General features: G+C 56.2%; 1 protein-coding gene across 1 annotated transcript in view; it reads right to left on the reverse strand.

Annotated features, from left to right (window-relative positions):
- AGRN (agrin) overlaps positions 1 to 19044 on the reverse strand; it is a 121671-nt gene that overhangs the window by 37734 nt on the left and 64893 nt on the right. Inside the window, exons 4-7 of the mRNA XM_009274196.2 lie at positions 5474 to 5689; positions 4106 to 4330; positions 1716 to 1940; positions 1361 to 1567 (exon numbers count right to left, since the gene is read on the reverse strand). Of these exons, the coding sequence (XP_009272471.1) occupies positions 1361 to 1567; positions 1716 to 1940; positions 4106 to 4330; positions 5474 to 5689 (873 nt within the window). The remainder of the gene's footprint in view (positions 1 to 1360; positions 1568 to 1715; positions 1941 to 4105; positions 4331 to 5473; positions 5690 to 19044) is intronic.

A 19044-nucleotide genomic window follows, 5' to 3' on the forward strand; every position in this document is an offset into this window, starting at 1 on the left:
ACCTCGCTTCGCCCTCACCCTCCCCTGCGTCAAGGCAGCCTGCCTCGCCAGAAGCGGCCCTGTGCATTCCCGTGCCAGCCCCAGGGGCCGGTCACACCTCCGGCAAAGCTTCGCAGCAGCACAGCAGGGCAGGAAAACGAGCGCCAGACTTGCCAGCGTGCACGGCTCCCTGGCAAGGCTTGCTGGCTGCCGTCCAGCACCAGCTCCCCGTGGCCCGGGGAGACAGAGGACTGAAAGGTGCCTCTCTCGCCCTTCCCTATAGGGAAAACCTGGGGAACTGACTCCTAATCAGCCAACCACCAGAAAACACAGTGACACAGACGATTAAAAATAACAGTTGTGATTACATTGAGTGTGATTTTGGGAGCCTGACAAACAGTTTTCAAGCAGCTGGGTCTGGCAGCATTAAAAACCTAGTGCAGGAGCACAAAGCCAACAAAACAGATCCACAACATAAGGCCTAAATTCCAAGTACTTCAGAAGGTTTGATACAGCTGATACCTTGTAAAACATCAGCTTAAAATAACAGGACACAGTTCTAGACCTAGTAAAAACCAATTCGAGCTGAAACAAACAGTCCTTCCAACTCATACAAATCAACCCAGTGACCGTGTTTAACTTCCTTCATTTTCTGCGCAATAATTTTAAAATTGGACATTCCCAACATCCTAGGGACCCAAAGCCCCATCCTATCACATACGCCTGAAAAAGCGTCCATTGGAAAGGTCAAAAGCTTCTCCCGGAGATGAGACAAAGACACGGCGAGACCTCCAGAGAGCGGGCACGCTGGGAAGAGTTCCTTACGGAGAGTACCTGGAGCTGAGAGAAGCAGGCAGGCATGGAGGGGGAAGCATGGAAGGAGCCTGGGGACTGGCACTACCCTGGGAGGAGAAATGAATGGCGTGGGCTGCACGGGAACTGCGTGGTGGCGAATGTGCACCTGGCTGTGGCGGTGAATGAGAGAAACCAGCTGGACATCACAGACACTTCGGTGCTGTTTAAACACAAATGATTCTTCCCCGTGTTACTGAGCACATCAGACAGAGACAAGACCAAGGAGGAACACATACACACACACAGAGACAGAAGGACTGCTGACTGCTGGAAGGAAAAAGAACAGGGAGGAACGGATATTCAGGGCTTGTCGGCCGCAAGACTGAAGAGAGCCCGTGGCTTGCTCAGACGGCGGGCACCCAGTCACAACTTACCTGCAGCTTTCCAGCATCAACGCGAGCACCATTGCCTGCACGGAAGGGACTGACGCAGGCTGGGCTTAAAGTGGCTGCTGAGGCTGGGAAGTGAGAGGTGTGGGGGTACCAGCGTTCCTGCGGGCGACCAGCCCGGCGGCACCAGTGCTTACCACAGGGTCCACTGTGCTTTACAGGGATGGCAGCCTTCTGGTGGCACTCGGCCTTCTGGCGCTCGCAGTCGTTGCTGTAAGTCCGGCTGTCCCGGGCACAGACAGGCCGGTAGGCGCCGTCGCAGGTGATGCGGTCACAGGAGCAGCGAGTGGTGCCACGGCGGTTCAGGCAGACAGCGTTGAGCTTGCATTCATCCTTGCATTTGTCTGGGAGGAGAGAGGATAGCACCGCTTGCACCCACCCCGGGGACAGGGGAAGGGGGTATACTCTCATTGCCAAGAGCACGGCACGGAGCGGCGGGGAAGGTCAGGAACCCGAATGCTCCTGTTCCCCAGGAAGCAGAGAGGTACTTACCCTGATGCTGGCACTGCCCTGAACGCACCTTCTGGATCTCCAGTCCCCGGATGGCCCCCGAGCGCCCCATCACGCACTCATTGTCATAAGTCACCCCGTCATCGCCGCACACAAGCTCCCTCTTTGGGGGACAGTTCTCGGGGCGGGAGAGCAGGTCCACCCTTCGGGTGCGGGGGTTCACCCGGCAAACACGATTCATGTCGTTGAGGACGCCTTTACAAGGGTCTGTGCACAAAGCCAGAGCATATAGTCAGGCACACTGACGCCCTGCCCAGAGAGGTGCTTCCTGGCCTGCCCTCCTCCCTCCCAGCTGGCCCCAAGAGCCTCCCTCCGTACCTTCCCCAGCAGCACTCAACGTGTGCTCATCTCTTCCTCGGGACTGGCCGTCTGTAGGGCTCTGCACACACAAGGACTCATTTTTTACTGAGCTGCACACACTGAGGACACACGCCCTTTCCAAAGCGACCGCTGGATGGGATGAGCTCTGCCTTTTCTCCCATCCTGAGCTGCCTTCAACTCCCCTCTGTCTAGGGGACAGGGCTCTCTCTCCCCCAACCCAGGCGAACCTCCCGAGTCCAAGGGGCGTTCGCTGGGCATTGCAAGATGCTTGGTACTCCCATCCTGCTCCTCCCACTCTCCCTCCCTGTCTTCCCAAAGTGCTGGAAGAGCCCCGAAGGCAGCCAGGGCCACATGCTGCCTTGCCCCACTGCTCCAATCTTGGCTCATCCGGATCACCCTCTCTGATGAGCCGAGCTCACATCAGCATACCAAAGACATGGGCAAAACAAGTGCCGACTGTTCACTAATCCCTACTCTAGCCCTGGGTTTTTCTCTTCCTTGTCAAGCACGGTACCTGGAGAGTGCCGATTCATTTTCTGCAGTTGCAGAAACACGAGCAAATGCTTCCACCCTTTATTCCGACTAGTCTGAAATCCCTGCACTGGCCACAGTCCCAGGCTGAGAAGGGGAGGAAACAAGACAGTACCCCGTTTCCTCAGCCTCTTGCAAGCAGGCGAGGGACCTCCCTTTCAGCCGCCCCCACATCCCTTGGAGAAGGCCGGCCTAGGACAGGGTCACAGCTCAAGTCTTTTGCTTTGTCCATTTTAGCACGTGCAGTAATCATGGAAATGAAGTGGATGAAGGAGCTCCCCCCCAGGACCTACCTAATCCATCTCCCATTCCTCCTCCAGCAAGAGCTGCCCGTGCTCGCTGCTGCCCTGCAGTCACACCAGCAGACAGCCAGGGATCTGTTACCTCCTTGGAGGCCTCTACAAACCCCAACAAAATCACAAGAACATCTTGCGTGGACTCACGGAGCTGTGGGTAAATAAGGCTGCCGTAGTGAGGCAGGGATGCGGTGCAGTTGAGGAGATGGGGACCGCATCAGAGGGGCTGGGGATGAGGCAGATGCACAGACATATCTCAGGGACTGCACGATGAGGATAAATATTTGAGATGTGCTCTGCCTGCACTACTCTTCCCCGCTCTCTCCCCTACCTTGCAGTACATCCTCAAGCCTTACAGCACACCCAATAGAGTCCAAATGCCTTCAAGTATTTTCAGGTTTTATAGCCCGGCTGCTCAACCCAGACCGCCTGAGTTTCTGCTGATGCCCAGCTAAAATCAGGAGGACCTCAAAGGAACAGTGAGGCTCAAAGCCTTCGCTCTGCCCTAGAAACCAGGAGCACCCAGCGTGACATCACCTCTTTCGCACATCCCACTTGCACCCATCTCGCCCTACTTGGGACTGAGCAGTGAAAGCGTAATTAAAGCTCTTCCAGGTTTGCAGCCTGCCCAAACACACTCCCACACTCCTTCCCCCGGGGACAAACACTGGTCTGGCACGTGTCCTGGCTGATCTCATGGTTTTCCTAATGAATACAGTTGCTTTTAATTACAAGTATCCACAGCCACCATTAGCCAAAGAAGAAGCCATCCTCGGAGTAGCAGGACTGTGTTTGCGCTCTGGGATCTGTGCCTGTCAGGCTCTTTAATTAGAGGGAGCTGCCTGCCCGCGAGCCCTGGGACGCCGGCGAGCAGCAGGCTTCTTGCCAAAAGCGGCAGCCGGGGGACTCCAGCCAGGGAAAACGGCAGGAGGGAAAGGAGGTGGCACAGATGTTGCCACTGCTCTCTAGGTCAGTGGGTCCCGAGCAGAAACGCCCGCAGCCAAATGCCGTGGGGGAAGCGCTGGCTTGGTCTGAGTTTCAGAAGCCGTCACCCACAGACTGACCTTTTTCTGCCCAGCCCATGTTTTTGAGCTGATGACAGCAGGCGTGCGGGCAGGTTTTTCTCCCCAACCCTTGCCATTTCCCACTGGTCTGCCCCCAATACTCCTGATGCAAGAGGAAACGTTTTTAAAGCAGTACGCCCGGGGGGGGCAGGGGACTCACCACAGGCGCCATCGAACTTCTTGAAAACATTCTCCTGCTTGTCGCAGGCGTGCTTGTTGAGGTCGCACTCGCTGCGGTAGTCTTTGCCGTCGCTGCCGCACACCGTGCTCTCGGGCATGCCGCTGCAGGACGACGGGCAGACGCACTTGGCCGACTGGCCGTCAGTGGAGCGGACGCACGTGCTGCCAAAGCTGCAGGTCACCTCTGCGCAGGGGTCCTTGGAGCCTGCGGGAGAGAGGAGGGGGGCACGGCACAGGCATGGGCACAGCAGCCTGTGCTCACGTGCTGCCCTCTCCCGCTTGCTCCTCTCTTTTACACGACAAATAAGCTCAACACACCATGATATCTACCTAGACAGCCCCAGTCCCTCCGAGTGCCCAGAAATGTACACGATGCCAATGGACGTCCTTCCATCGGCTTCAGCGGACGCTGGAGTCAGTGCCATGTACCTGGTCCCGCAGCAGCGAGCTCATCCACCCTGACGTCCGCAGAGGCAGGCAGGATCGTGAGGCTGTAGGATCAGCCCCGAAACCCACGGCACATGAGGAAAGGAGCTCAGTCCCCACCTGGCACTTGAGGCAGAGCCCCTCCTTTCTAAACCTCTCAGCCTCACTGCTGTGAGCTCCCTTCCCTACACGTGCTCTCTGAGATCCTCTTGCTTCAGCAAACGAGCAAAACAAGGGTCCTTAAGGCACCTCCTGCAAACCATAATTAGAGGAAGAGCTCAAGGAGCAATTTCCTCACTGATGGGGAAGGGCCAAAATTTATTTGCCAGCTTTTTTTGCCTTTTTTTTCTCCTTTATTTTTTACTTTTTATGATTGTTATTTTAAATCAATCACTCAGCACTCTCCCCTCTGACAAGAGCCCCAGCAGGAGTGCTGGGTGCAGATTTATTGCAAGCCAGAGCACTGCATGAGAGAAAGGTCAAGTTAATTTACTCTGAGATGAGGAGACTGGGGTCTCATTTACACAGCTCCTTGCTCACAGCTGGTGAATGCCAGGCTGGGGAAGGGCTTTCATCAGCCCACCCAGCCTGTGCATGCGCCTGGTCGCTCCAACTCCAACTTCTAGCCGTGGCAGATGTGACCCACTCTGGGGAGGCAGTGTGGTGCAGCGGGCAGAGCTGCCTGAGACAGAAAGCTGTTCCCCACTGTCTGCCACGCACCTCTTGAACAGCCTTTGGCCATCCATTTCCCTGCTTATTAAACTCTGCAGATCACCAAGGCAGAGCTGGTGATTCTCCATCAGACCTGTCCCCATCCCCCAGGACGTCACCAGCACCGCAGTGACGACACGAGCTCAGGCCAAGTCTCCCTGGCCTCACACAGTCACCTCCCGAAAGCAGGAGAGCCTGCCCTTGCACTCACCACACGGTCCCTTGCTGATGACTTTGATCCGCCTCTGCTGGTTGCACTGGGCCTTCTCCAGCTCACACTCGTTGCTGTAGGTGGAGTAATCGGAGCCACAGACAGGAGCCACCACGACGGGGCAAGCCGTCTTCTTGCAGACGCAGGAGGCCTGGGAGGGGTCGGTGGAGCTCTTCTCACACACCGCCCCGAACCCGCACAGCATCCCTCGACATGCTGTGGGCACAGACACGGAGAGACCGGTGAGCCGCGGCTGCTCCTCTGCAAACAGGAGGGATGCAGACCAGCGCCCGTGCCTCTCCTATCTGCCCTGGCAGAGCTGCTCACACCACCCAGGCTCAGGGGGAGGCTGCAGCCCTCCGGGGGACCAGGACTGCAAGGGCAGGGCCAGCAAGAGGAGGATGCTCTAGGCACAGCAAGGTCCTTTCCTGGCTTAGGGCGAGGATGTCATCATCTCGGCATGCCACCTCTCACTGCCTGCCAGGAACCAGGCGGTTAAGTTGCCTCCTTCTCCAGGGATGCCTAGGGTGCGTTTGAGGTATAGGGGGGCCGAGCCAACCTTGCCAGAGCCACCCACCCCAAAGCCTCACGCCTGAAACAAGGGTCTACCCAGCGCAGCCAGGGAACAGCACGAGGCAGCCAGGCTGCCAGGCCAGGGCTGCTGCACCCCGAGCCCCCATCTCCTGCCTGTGCCTGGAGCACGGGCATTAAGCAAAGGCACAGGTAACCTCAGCACCTGCTCCATCGCACCGGTACCGTGCGGAGCAGACAGCGCAGAGGCCACGGGGAAGGGCAGCATGGACAGCAGGGTCGGTAAATCCTGTGACCCAGAGAAAGCTTCCTCTGAAGGAGGTTGTCCTGGAAGGCAGCACCCCCTTTGCCCTCGGGCACCGCACTACCGTCCACGTTGGCTCTACTGCAGTCTCCCCTGAGTGACTGAGCCCTGCTGCCCTTTGAGAGCAGCCAGGTAAGGCAGGATATGTGCTAGGCACCTTCAAACCATGCAAGGACAGGGAAGGAAGAGGCTAGGGTACAGCATGGTCCAAAAGGGGCTAACAAACCCATGGTCAGCCCTCTTGCCTCCTCTGTGCCCCTTCTCACTCCAGGCTGCCCGTTCTGCTTATTGCCAGCATGAATTAGAGAAAGAAAGGTCTGTCACCAGCTCTGCACCACAGCAGGGAGGTCAAGGCCCAGCTCGTGAGCAGGGAGGTGCCTCCAACCCCACTACAGACACGGAGGAGCGTCCCCAGGGCTCCAGAAAGCACTTGCTCTGCCCAGGGCCCCTCTGCTCAAGCCTTTGTGAGTCCTCCACAACACAACGTGTTTTCTGCTAACCAGCAAGAGAAAGGAAAGTCAAGGAATGGAGAAGAAAACATCCTCACCTGTCCCAGTGCAGGACAGATAGTCCCACGCGCACACGCTGCTTTATTCATTGCCGTTTATGCTAAGCAGCCAAATCACATGGCTGGTGTCTCTCTAAAGGAGATGCATGAATCTCCTTATCACATCCACTAATCAGAGCAGCCAGCACAGACCAGTTCAGCATCTGAATTGCTAATGTGGTAGGAAATGTAATTCTTCAGTTGGAGGGAGGAAGGGAGAGGACAGGTGTCTCCAGACTCAGCTGTCTGCAGGTGAGACAGTGAGAGCAAGAGATGCCAGAGCTTTCTGCCCAGTGGTTACTGCCACGGGCACAGCCCTACACTCACAACACGCGCCACTGGGCAGGTACGTACGCGCACGCAGGCAGGCGTGCGCCGCACAGCCGCTGCGCCAAGCGCAGTCCCTGCACCGGCACCCGCCGCGCTGCCACTGCGCCCACGCGCAGCGGGCACCTCCGGGAACACCTTCCCACCCCGCGCTCTCCTATGCACACAGCAGACCTGCCACCTCCGGGAACACCTTCCCGCCCCGCGCTCTCCTATGCACACAGCAGACCTTAGAAATGGAGACTGACCTACATAATGAGAGAAAGAGAAATCATAAAAGGCAAAATAAAATGCTCAACAGCGGCTCATTTACACTTCAATTCCTGGGCATTTGCCTTTGACTGCCTTGAGATTTTGAGCTCATATGCACAGCAACAATGCACCACTAAAAGACTAATAGCATCAAGTAAAAAAGAGCGCTCTTTCTCTCCTGCCCAATATCTAAAAGCAATTCATCGTTTTTATGAAGCTCTCTGGATAGTCTCTCCTGCTCTTTCCATTGCTGCTCTTTCTCTCTCTCTTTTTTTTTTTTGCAATGCAGATGAGCCTGTTGAGCTCTGAGATTAGAGGGTGCAGGGGAGGTGTGCAAGTGAGGAATGTGAAATGCAGGACAAGTGGGGATTCATCCCGTCCCCCTGCCCCGAGGCGCAGGTCTGTGGAGCAGAAGTGTAACTGTGTAGTGCATAATCAGCTGCCAGTCGCAGGGGAGGCAGAGATGGAGCTGTCTTAGCGACCAGCCCTGGGGAAGGGGAAGGGGAAGGGGAAGGGAGCTAATGTGTGCAGCAGATGCAGGATGCAGAGCCGGCTTGGAGCGGACTTCAAGCAGGTGCCTGCTCAAAGGTGAGAGGGAGAGAGGTGCCTGCCAGAAGGCACTTGCCTTCAGGACGCACCAGCCCAGGTTCAGCAGCACACTTGCAGATAGGGAAACCAAGGTGGGAAGCGCGTGCAGAGTTTCAAAGTAGGTGTCGGGGACAGCTCTCCTTTCTTGAGCTCTTCTGTTCTTGTCTTCTGCCTCAGAGTATGGGAAGGAGCCTCACACATCCAAGGTGAGGGCTTCCAAAGTGAACAGCTGACCCAGGTCTGGTCCCACCCAAACTGAGGAAGTTTTCAGTGGGACCCAATTCAGGGCAGCACCGAGCACTTCAAAAACCTTGTCCTAAGACACTTGTTGCTATTTTTGGGTGCGTTTCCTTCCCACACGGCTCACGCACCAACGGCACTTTTGCCTTCGGTCTCCTGCCGTCCATTTCTCCCCCCAGGCCTCACAGCGCTCCGCAGCAGCCAGCCTGCGAACCGGGCAGGAAAAAGCTTTCAGCACGGGACAGGACTTCTGAAGAAGTTAAAACGTTGCTGATGGTTTTGACTCTTCTTCGAAGAAACTTTTAAAATTGTTCATTCAGATCTGGGAGCCAAACTGGGTCTTGTCACCTTTTAAGTGGTCCTCCCTGTAATTGTTTTGCCCACATATATTTAAGAATCTCTTAATCTGAAGTGATAAAAGCAATGGTAAATGACAAAAAGGCCACAAAGTGTTATAAAGTTACTTGGGTCAAGCCACATCAGGAAAACTGGTATTTTATCAGAATTGAAGTTTCAGTCTATCCTCGCCCCCAGAATCGTATTTCATAAACACATTAGGGACATAATAGGCCAATATGTGAGCAAAAGAGATGATATCAAGGATGTTTATTTACCTCCCGTTCCACATCAACCGAATGTTGTAGAAGTGAGCTTTTACAGCACCGGTGTTTGACAGACACCTTCCCACTCCCTGCCAACAAGCTCCGTCCCCGGGAGAGAAGCTTGCGCACACCGTGGTGCCTCGGAGCTCATCCCCACTCAAGGGGATGGCCCAGCTGCCCCGCGGACGCCCGGGCAGGATGGAGAGGCAGGGTATGGCAGGGTGCAACCCCCAAACACCGTGCTTCAGTCCTTCCTGCGGACGAGGACCCAGCTTCACTGAGTTTCAGTGATCAGGCCGAGAAGCAGACAAAATGAGAAAGAAAAATGCTTCAAACTAGAAACAAATTGTGACAAGCAAATTGGTTGTTTAAGTTTCTTTCACTGTTAATCATCACTGGTGCTACTGGCGAAGAAGCCCACTTGTTCACAGCAGACAATTCTGAAAACTCACTCATCCAATGCTGTGATGCAGTCAGATGCAAGCTCAGAACACCAACAAGAATAAAACAAAATGCCTTAATTCCCCTGCCAGACCCAGGAGATGAAACAGGTTTATTATGCCTGCTAAGATGACTCAACCCAACAAGCTCTGCAAAGGATGAAATTCAGAGGCAGCTTCCTTCTTCCCCAACGTCTCTCTCTCTCCCATTTTACCTGGGAGGATGCAAGAAGCATAACCATCACCGACGCGGAAGGAATAAAAGTTGGGAAATTAAAAGCAAAAAGAAGAGGCTATCAGCCCAGTTCCAGGGTACTCAGCACTGACCAAGCCTTCACATCCCGTTCCCTGTGCAGAGCCACTACAGACAGAACCGCTTTGCTGAGTGCGGGCAGAAGGCAGCAATAAGCGAGGCACAAAGCACTCTTGTCCTAACGCTCGTACACGACAGCCCGAATAAACTCCAGGCAACAGATAAAGCGTACAGAAGTGCAAGGACCTCTTAAATTGGATTCCTGATAGTGCTGGCGAAGACCACGCTATCAAAAGCGCCCCACAAGCGAGGGGCTGCAGACCGTGCTCTATTCCCAGTGCCGCTGCTCTTTCAGGCTCCCAAGGCTGGTCCCTGCTCTGCTGGGTGTCAGGCCAAGGTACAACAAAGGGACCAGCCTTGCCTTCACGCTCCCGAGCTTGAGACGAGACGGGGCAGACAGGAGTGCAGAGATGCTGCTCGCCAGCATGGCAAGGAAATCGTCTACCTGCCCACCCGACTGGGACAAGCACCGGAGACCAGGGGCGTGCAGACGGACCAGGGCTCTGCCTGCCTGCTGCCCCTCTAGTGACATCTCTACAACATCACCAGGATAGCGGCCATACATTTTCCTACCAGTGTGCCTTCCACATCACCCGACAGACGTGCCAGGGCAGGGCTTGGTCTCAACCAAAGCCTGCCTTATCCACAGCAACACTGCAGCTGGAGGCTTTTGAGCCAGCTAGGACAGACACCTCTCCAGGGCGGACGCTGGAAGGCAGTGGTGAAACAGAGTCAGCGTGAGCTTGCAACAGATGGAGTCCCTGCTTGGGATGTTGGAGGCTGCAGCCTATTGTGCCTGTTCCCCCATCGCAGAGAGGAGGTGGGATCTCTCAGCACTTGTTCAAGACTATGCTTCAGAAGTGTCTACAAAGCACACGGCAAGGCTGTGCAGCAAGATCAGAGAGCAGACTGGTTCTAAAGCGAAGCACAGCTCTGGTTAAATCATCCTAGCGCTGCAGAGACGAGGCACAGCAAGGCATTTGGCAAACAACGAGAGCAGCACTTGTCTGGAGCAGAAAAAAGCTACAGCTAAGAGCTGACCTTTCCCAAACCTCCTGAGTGGCCGAAGATGAGGGAGAGAAACAGCTAAAGTGAGGTATCTATACAACACTTGAGCAAGCTGTACAGAACAAAAGGGAGGGCTTGGGCTTATTGTAACCACACTGAATACCAGCCAAGCCTCTCCATGTCTCTTAGCAGCAGCGGAGCAGAAACAGGATAATAAATAACAACAACAACAACAACAATAATAAAAAAGTGCACTTGCTGGAGAGGAAGGGAAAAGCAAAAGGTGTTGCTACAAATAATTCATGGTACCGTACTTCCCGCCACAACTGAGTCAGCATGACTCCACGGGCGGACAGAGCAGTCTCCTCTCCCTCAGCAGCCCCAGGCTGAGCCTGCAAAAGCAAGAAAGGCTTTTAGAATAGATCAAGGCTAGGGGAAAGACCTGACTGGGTTCAGAGCCTTGCTCCAGCTCAGATACGCTATGCTCTGAGGCTCTATCTTGCGCCCTGCAGTGACCGCCTGGTTCAGGGCAAAGAGCACAAAGGAACGCCAACGAGGGTTTCCCGTCCTCTGGTTAATTGGGGTAGGTGAGGGGCACACCAAAGCGCTCTGGCCTCTCCTCCGAACAGCCCAGAGCAGAGGAAGGTCAGGGCACTGCCGCAGCCTGGAGAACAGGCCATGCGGCCGCACACTCCAACAGGCAAGGGGAGCGTGCCGGGCAGCTCCCACCCCGCAACAGCTGGAGCCGTGGCTGCCTCTGCCTGCCGGCCGCCTCCTGCCCCCCAGGGACAAGCAGATGGGGGAGCGAACCCGGGTACCTCCATGGTGTCTGTTTACCGCCCAACCGCCTGCAGGGCAGACCTCGCCTGGCCCGGCGGCTCCCAGCGTGGGGTGTTCACAGAAAACGCTGGGGTGAGAGAGGATGGCTCCTCCCAAAAGGCAGAGGGGCAGGGGCACCAGCCAGGCACAAGCAACCAAGCGACAGAAGCCACCTATGGAAACACCTTCCCCGGCCTGCCAGGGATCCTCTGGACCGACGCACGGGAGGCCAGGGTGGGATGCCTGCATCAGTGAACCACGGAGAAGAAAAGGGGAAAGGAGAGAGATGCCAAGCTGAGAAGAGCCTCTGGGAGCCTACCTACGCTAGCAGCTGAAGCTGGGGTGGGAAGAGGGTGAGTCAGGGTTGCAGAGCGCTTCTTACTGTGCTCTGGGCCCAGAGCTGCTGGCATTCACCAGAACCGAGCCACTCCTGCAGAAAGAAGAATGACTACCCACTGCACCAGGTGTAATGACACCGGTTCAGATCCAAGCCTCCCACTCCATCCGTGACACTTCCTCACGCAGCCCCTAATTAGCACCAGGGAGGGAGCGGGATGCTTCATTACCAGGGAAGCCCCTGCCAAGGTTCAGCTCAGCATTTCCCCGAGCAGGCTGCACGGGCACAGGTGGCTGGTACTCCATGAGTAGCTGCCAGGGCAGATGGCACCAGCTCCACCTCCTCGCGTCCAACAGTGCCTGCAGATGCCCAAAACGGCTGGAAGGACAGCTGAGAATAGGACGGCTCCACTGTGGCCAACAGGGAGGGCTAGAGCCACCACGAGAATGGCTAGGAGCCGCTGAGGCTCCTCGCACACAGCTCCGTTCTGCAGAGAGATGCGGGAGTCGGTGTGAGGCTGCAGGCAGCTCGGGAGAAGGCTGCCATTGAAATAAAGGCCCTGCTTGAGCTGGGCCCAAGAGACTGGGCAAAACAAAGATGCTGCACAGCACACACACATATACTGGCATTCTGGAGCACTCCCGGGCTGGAGCTGGCAAGACTATTCTGTCAAGTGACAGCCCGTGACAATACATGTATGCAAAGAGCTTGCTCTGTGCCTCAGCAACCCTCTCTCTCCCCTGCCCAACACACAGGCTTGCTCTGTGCCCTCTTTCAGTCCCCTGCACCCTAAAAAACACAGCAGCCAAGGCTTCAAGGCCCATTCTGGAGCACTCCCGGGCTGGAGCTGGCAAGACTATTCTGTCAAGTGACAGCCCGTGACAATACATGTATGCAAAGAGCTTGCTCTGTGCCTCAGCAACCCTCTCTCTCCCCTGCCCAACACACAGGCTTGCTCTGTGCCCTCTTTCAGTCCCCTGCACCCTAAAAAACACAGCAGCCAAGGCTTCAAAAGTTGCGAGCTGCCCTCCCCAGCCTGGACCTCCACCTCTCTCCCAGCTGCCAGTTCTGGCCACGCTGGTTTGCATCAAGTGCTCCAGGTAGAGCTCTTGGGTGAGCTTCTCAATCCATCCCAGCCTTCTTCCGAGCCTCCTGGACCGGAGCAGTGAGGACAAGCAGCAGGGAGGCGGCAGCCGGCTGCAGGCAGGGAGGGTGGAGAGCAGCTTCCAGCTTCAGAGCTTCCAGCTTCAACTCCCCATCCAGCTCTGCACCCTGGCTCTCCCGTTTAGAAAAAATGCGGATAATAATAATCACCAAACCCCCAATGTCAGTAGGTAAATAGCTCAATGTAAGTAGTAGGGATTAATAACAAGCTGGCTTTGTCAAGTGCTTTGAGATCTTGAGGTGAAGAGCTCTAGCTAATAAGCCCCAAGAATTCACATTAAAATGCTTCTCCAGCTTAATAACAATAATAATAAATGTAATGTTAAAATTGCTCTTTTCCACTGTACAGAAAAGAAAAAAATGCTACTGGAGCAGCTTGCTGATTGCTTATTGCACCCTGCCAGGCCCTCTGCAGCACCTGCCTGCCTGCCCCGCGTTCCCCGGCAGCACCCGGCCACGCAGCCGGGCCACCGAGAGGAGCACCCGAGAGGGGCTCTGGCGGGCACACAGTTCCTCCCCCCCAGGACCGAAGCTTTCTCCTGGACAGGAATGCTTGCCAAGGGAGGAGGAGGGCCCTGAACACCCACAGAGGAGGGGGACGCCGGGAAAACACGCAGGCGATTCCTGGCAGCTCCCCCCTCCCCAGGCAGGCCTGCCTGCTGAAGGCAGAACGTGCGTTTGCCAGCCTAGACCCGCTCCAGATCCCAGGGGAGTCCGTCCCTTCTCTGAACGGGCTGAGAAAAACATTACAGCTCGCGAGTGGGAGATAGGAGGGTGGGATGTACCTGCTTTCGTGGCTTAAAGTGTCTCCAGCGACGGGAAAGGGGTAGGAGAGAGAAAAGGCTAACAACGCGCGACAGCCACACTGCCATGCTCCGGACAGACACAGCCACGAATCCCTGCAGCTAGGGCTGCAGGCAGGAGACCGAGAGAGAAAGACACCTCCCCGCAGCACACCCAGGAAGGCTAGGGCAACCTGCACCTCTGGGGACCCGCTAGTAGCTGAACCGCTGCCACTGGGTATTCTTGTTCATAGGAAGAGCCTGAAATGGAAGAATGAGGGTGTCTGTGCCAAATGTGCACGGTGGCTGCCTTTTAGGCTGCCACTGTATTCTTGTTCATAGGAAGAGCCTGAAATGGAAGAATGAGGGTGTCTGTGCCAAATGTGCACGGTGGCTGCCTTTTAGTCTAATGTTATCGGATTAAAAACTCTCCCTCTCTAGAAAGCGGTGGGTGCTCCCCCGCTGAAGCCATTTAAAGCAGACTGGACCGGGGCATACAAAGTGGAGAGCAGCCCTGAACTGGCCAGGCTGGGCAGCAGAGGGAAAACGCTGTGATGCTCAAATACATCTTTTCAATCCCTAACGCACGCTGACGGGCGCTGAGCTGACGTGCACCTCTGCGTCTCACCTACCACCATTCCCCACTTGGTCCCCCAAGGATGGGGAGGTCACTAGTGGGCCACACTAGTGATTTGCCCTGTCCCAAATCCTGCCTCAGAGCAGTCACCCTTCAATACCTACGTTAGAGAGGAGAAGCTACCATCACAGAGGAGGCAAGAGGCCATGAAAAACACCGGACAGCACCCTTGGAGCCCAGCGGGCTGGGGGAGAACGGGCCTGCTGAGGAGCCTGCCATGGACACTTCCTCAGCCAGAGGACAAGGAGCACAAGCGAGGTAGTACCAAGCAGGCACGAATAATAGCAAAGGGCGAGGGTACGTGCACAACAAACCCCGCGGGCCGAGGTCGAGCTTTCCTTCTGGAGAAGGGGCAAGGCCCCACCACGACAACCTAAGCAAGCCTGCCCTGCTGCCATCCATGTAAGGACACCGCTGGTGCAAAAGGCGGGGGAAGCAAGCAGAGAGCAGGGCAGAGCTGCTTCTGGGGCTTCCTTGTGCCAAAAGGGCAGAGGGAAACGCAAGGCCCCGGGGACGGAGCCGTGCATGTGTGTCAGGACAGCGAAGGCCGGCATTAATTCTGCATGAGCGCGAGGTGCCCGTTGCCGTGGAGACGGGTTAGGCTGGCGATCCAGCCGAGACTCTCGCCTGTGCACGTTTACTCCTCTTCCCGGGCCGACCCTCCCTGCCATCGATATTAATTGCATCAGCCAGGGCTTGCTCGGTGAGGGAGAAGGAGCCGCCTGCCCTGCTCAGAGGCCTCCGCTGCGGGGCTGGGAGAGCCACACGCAGGCACCAGCAGCAGAACCGCCGTGTCCACCCCACAGCCCTGGCTAAACGCCGCTCGGCACCTCCCAGGCCACGCCGAGGTCACCACACTGCTTAACCCAGGCACTTTTGCTTAGAGCCCCTACCCCCGGCACTGCCAGAGCAGCATTAGGGGCACGCTAGCCCCGAGTCCTCGAGCCCCAGTTTTGCCCATCTTCACCCACTTCGTGCCCAGTCCCTGCCTACGACATGGGACAGTGACTTCATGCAACGCCACTGACGTGGATCTGGAAAGCTGCAGTTAGCCTCGCTGAGCAGCAGCAGGCCAGGGGCAAATGCTGGCTAAAGGCACTTGCATACAGCCCTACAGGTACCAAAGGGAGGCAGCACCCCTCCTTGCTCCTCAGTTTTGTGCACATCTTTATTTCCACAGTTTAGCCACAGAGCTGAGCTACGCTGCAGCTGCAAATCTGTGATCCCCAAGGCCACAAGAACCTCTCCAGAACAAGCCCCAAAACTACTTAAAAGTTTTCAAGCCGACACGTTCTAAAGATGGAAGGTCCTTAAGAAGCTGAAAGAATGGCAGGCATCCACCATCCAGTTTGGGAGCCTCTGTGACGCTCTCAGCTCTCCGAGGATCTTGCTTGCGCAGCTCTACACATGACAGAGATCTCTGGGAAACCAGGAATCTCCTCCCGAGACCACAGTGTGGTAGTTCAGCACCCCGAAACACACTCTGTGCTCCTGTGTCACATGGGGAGACAGCGAGGGGAAGCCCAGAAACGTGGTCGTCACCAGCCACAACCTTTTACAGCCCAGCTGCCTGAAAAAACTCTTCACTTCTAAAAGCCACCACAACTGAAATCTAACCTGCGAGCAGCAGCAGCAGAGCAGTCAGCACTGCAGCCCGTCCCCACCCGGGAAAGGGCAGCCCGACGCCTCGCAGGGCTGACACCAGCGATGCGGGCAGCACGGGTCAAGGCAGACAAAGGAGGAGTGGGAGAAGAGTTGACTACACAGTCTATAATTGGGGGATCAGGAGAGGTGGGCAGCAAGGAAAAAAGTTGATCAGTCAGAAGATTTAAAAGCAAAATTATGTGCTGGAGGCAGAGAGATGGTAGTGAGCAAGGCGAAGGCGGTGCCGGGGGTGGGCAGGGCAGGGCGGAGCAGGGAGGAGTGGAAAGCATCTTGTTCTTGGGTCTAAAACATCAAAGTCACTCTTGCAAATCAAACATCATCTTAAAAGACTTTCTCATTAATCTGTCACGAGCCCCCTGCGAGTGCGGCTCTGAGCAGACTGTCACGGCTCCTAATCACTGGAAGAATTCATCAGCCTCCATCAGAGAGAGGAGCAGTTTGGAAACGCGCTCCACAAGGGATGCGAGCAAGAAGCCAGCCTCAACAGCAGGCTCCCGCTGCCCTGCCTGCACACCCCAGCGCACACAGATCCCCCCAGCCTCGCCACAGAGCAAGCGGCTGAGAGCAGGAATCTGCCCCGAGGAGCCACGCCACAGCAAAACACCCAAAGCTCAGCCCACACAAAGAGTGCACCCAGATGGGATGGCAGCCCGTACATAGCCCACGCGAGGGAGGGAGGCAAGGGCAAGGAAAAAAAAATACTTGGATTGTTTTAACCTGCTCCCACCTGCCTGCAGAGGCCACGCTCTGCAAAACGGAGTGTTTACAAATCAGGGAGATTAGAGAGCTCAGCAAGGGAAGGAGGGCTGCAGCAGCCTCTGGACGCCTGGAGGGAAAGACGGCTCCTCCCCAGCCGCAGCAGGTCCAAAGCCAGCGCTCAGCTGCACAGTCGGCAAAGCCAGCACACCGCCCTTTGCCAACCTTTCCCAGGCCCCAGGCTGCCGGGCACTCTGCAAGGTCTACTCACGCTCTTTGCAAGGAGCTTGCTCCTACCCTGGGGGTCTCAGCCAGCTTCGCGCCTCCTGCTGCCCTTTGCTCTCCCTCTGCACTTCATACAAAGTATTAAACGTAGCGACTGCATCCCTAAGCCACGGGGTCTGCGCTAAGCCCAGCCTCCCCTCGGCTGCACGCTGCCTCCCACCGCACAACAGCGAGACTCCTTGTGTCACTGTGACCTCGGGGCACGTTCCTACAAAAACAACGTTCGCTTGGCAAGAAAGGCTCCGCCACGGCACAGCACCAGGCAGTATTTGCAGTGGGCTAACTCAGGAGCTGGTAGTGATGCACTAGCTCTCTCTGAAAGGTATCATGCACCAACTTCAGCATGACATGGCCAAGGGGAAGAGAAGACAAAGCAAGACAAATGCTGTTTCTTTGTCACACCATGAGGATAGTCTTGGGAGATGTGAGGCAGAGATGTGGGAAGAGTGAGGCAAGCTTGGCAATCTGCGACCTTAGCAAGGACCTGATACAGGGAAAAACAGGAACACCTTAGCAGTTCTCCCATCTACTCCTCCTCTAACACTTAAGCCATGTAACATGAAAATGCATAAATTGATCCCCAAGAGAAAGCTCAAACCTCACTGTAAATGGAGAAGAAAATGCTCTCAAGAGATCAAAAGTAGTGTCTAATAACTGCTGCTACCTTATCTACCGCTCAGCTGTTGAAGAGCTATGTTTAGCATCTCTCCTCTCTCCAGAGCAACCCTGAAGCAGTCTGAGCTGGTTTGGCTGAAGCACACTTTGCTGCGGTGCTCAGGATGCGGACCCCAGGCAGGGAAGCCATCGCTCCCACTGCGGCAGCAGGCAAGAAAGCCAGGCTGAGCCACGGGGCAAGCGCATGGGGACGAAGCTCCATAAGCAGACCCCAGTCCTGGCGCCCGAGCTGTTGCCTCACTGCCATAGGGTGCGAATATGAGCAAGAAAAAAGGAAGGGGAAGCCAAAGACCTAACCACGGTGACTGCAGTGCAGGATCCCCTGGGCCAGCTAGGAGATGGCCAGCTTCACCCTGGAGGCATGAATTGCCCAGGATCCTGGGGCAAATAGAAGAGCACCCCAGGTCACCCCCATGCCCGAGGAGGCAGCGGGTGCAAGCGCCGTACCGGCAGTGCAGTAGGTCAGCGTTTTAGTCCATGCTGCAATGAAGTCTTAGAGAAGGAGTAGGCACTATGTAATTAAAAGGGAGCAGCTGCTGAGAAGCCCGGTACAAAAATTTCACCTTGTGCAGAGAATGATTTTTTCTGTTCCGTGATGTGTGACAAGACTTCCCGCCATGCTCTGATGCTCCCAGTCCCTCCTCGCTCAGCAACGCCAGCCTTGGCCCAGCCGCCCACCGGCTGACACAGCCAGAGGTGCAGAAACACGGCCACCGCTCACGCTGCTGGAGCCAGCGGCCGGCTGGGCTCTGCCCGTCTGCCTCGGGGACAGGCTACCCCAGTGCCACGCGGCGGGGCGCGAAGCATTCAGGCGGGGGGTGCAAACCTCTCCCTGCTCCCCACCATGCTTCTCCGCACGTGGCCTCGGCAAAGGAGTCGTTCCTCAGCACGATGGAGCTTGTGAGGGGAATACTGACAGCACAATCAAGCAGGAGAGTATCTCCACTGAGCCGCCATGGCCCTGGGGCAGCCCGTGCCCCCAAACACGTGCCTCCATGGAGCACCCCTTCCCCGTACACATCTGTTCCACTTCTCAACACAGAGAGGAGAGGCCACGGCAGCCCAGCAGCCACTGTGGGCCTGCAAAGAGCACCAGCAAAGCTTAACGTCAGCCCCGCTGTCCATCAGCATTTGCTAGATGGGGAGCCGACACAGGTGGACACCACGGCCCGAGGCCATAGCAAGATGGATTACTGCTGGAGCGGATTGCTTTACCCGCTCCCGCAAGTCAGCTCCCGACATTTCAAACTGCACGTGCGGGAGCGGGCTGGGGCCGGGAAAAGCACGGGTGCAAAAGGAAGAGAGCGTGGGGTGGTCAGAAAAGACCAGGGGCTGCAAAATGCATCTGTGGGCAGACAA

Source organism: Aptenodytes forsteri, unplaced genomic scaffold (genome assembly GCF_000699145.1).
Source record: "Aptenodytes forsteri isolate BGI_AS27 unplaced genomic scaffold, ASM69914v1 Scaffold16, whole genome shotgun sequence".
In the NCBI taxonomy this organism is placed as follows: Eukaryota; Metazoa; Chordata; class Aves; order Sphenisciformes; family Spheniscidae; genus Aptenodytes; species Aptenodytes forsteri.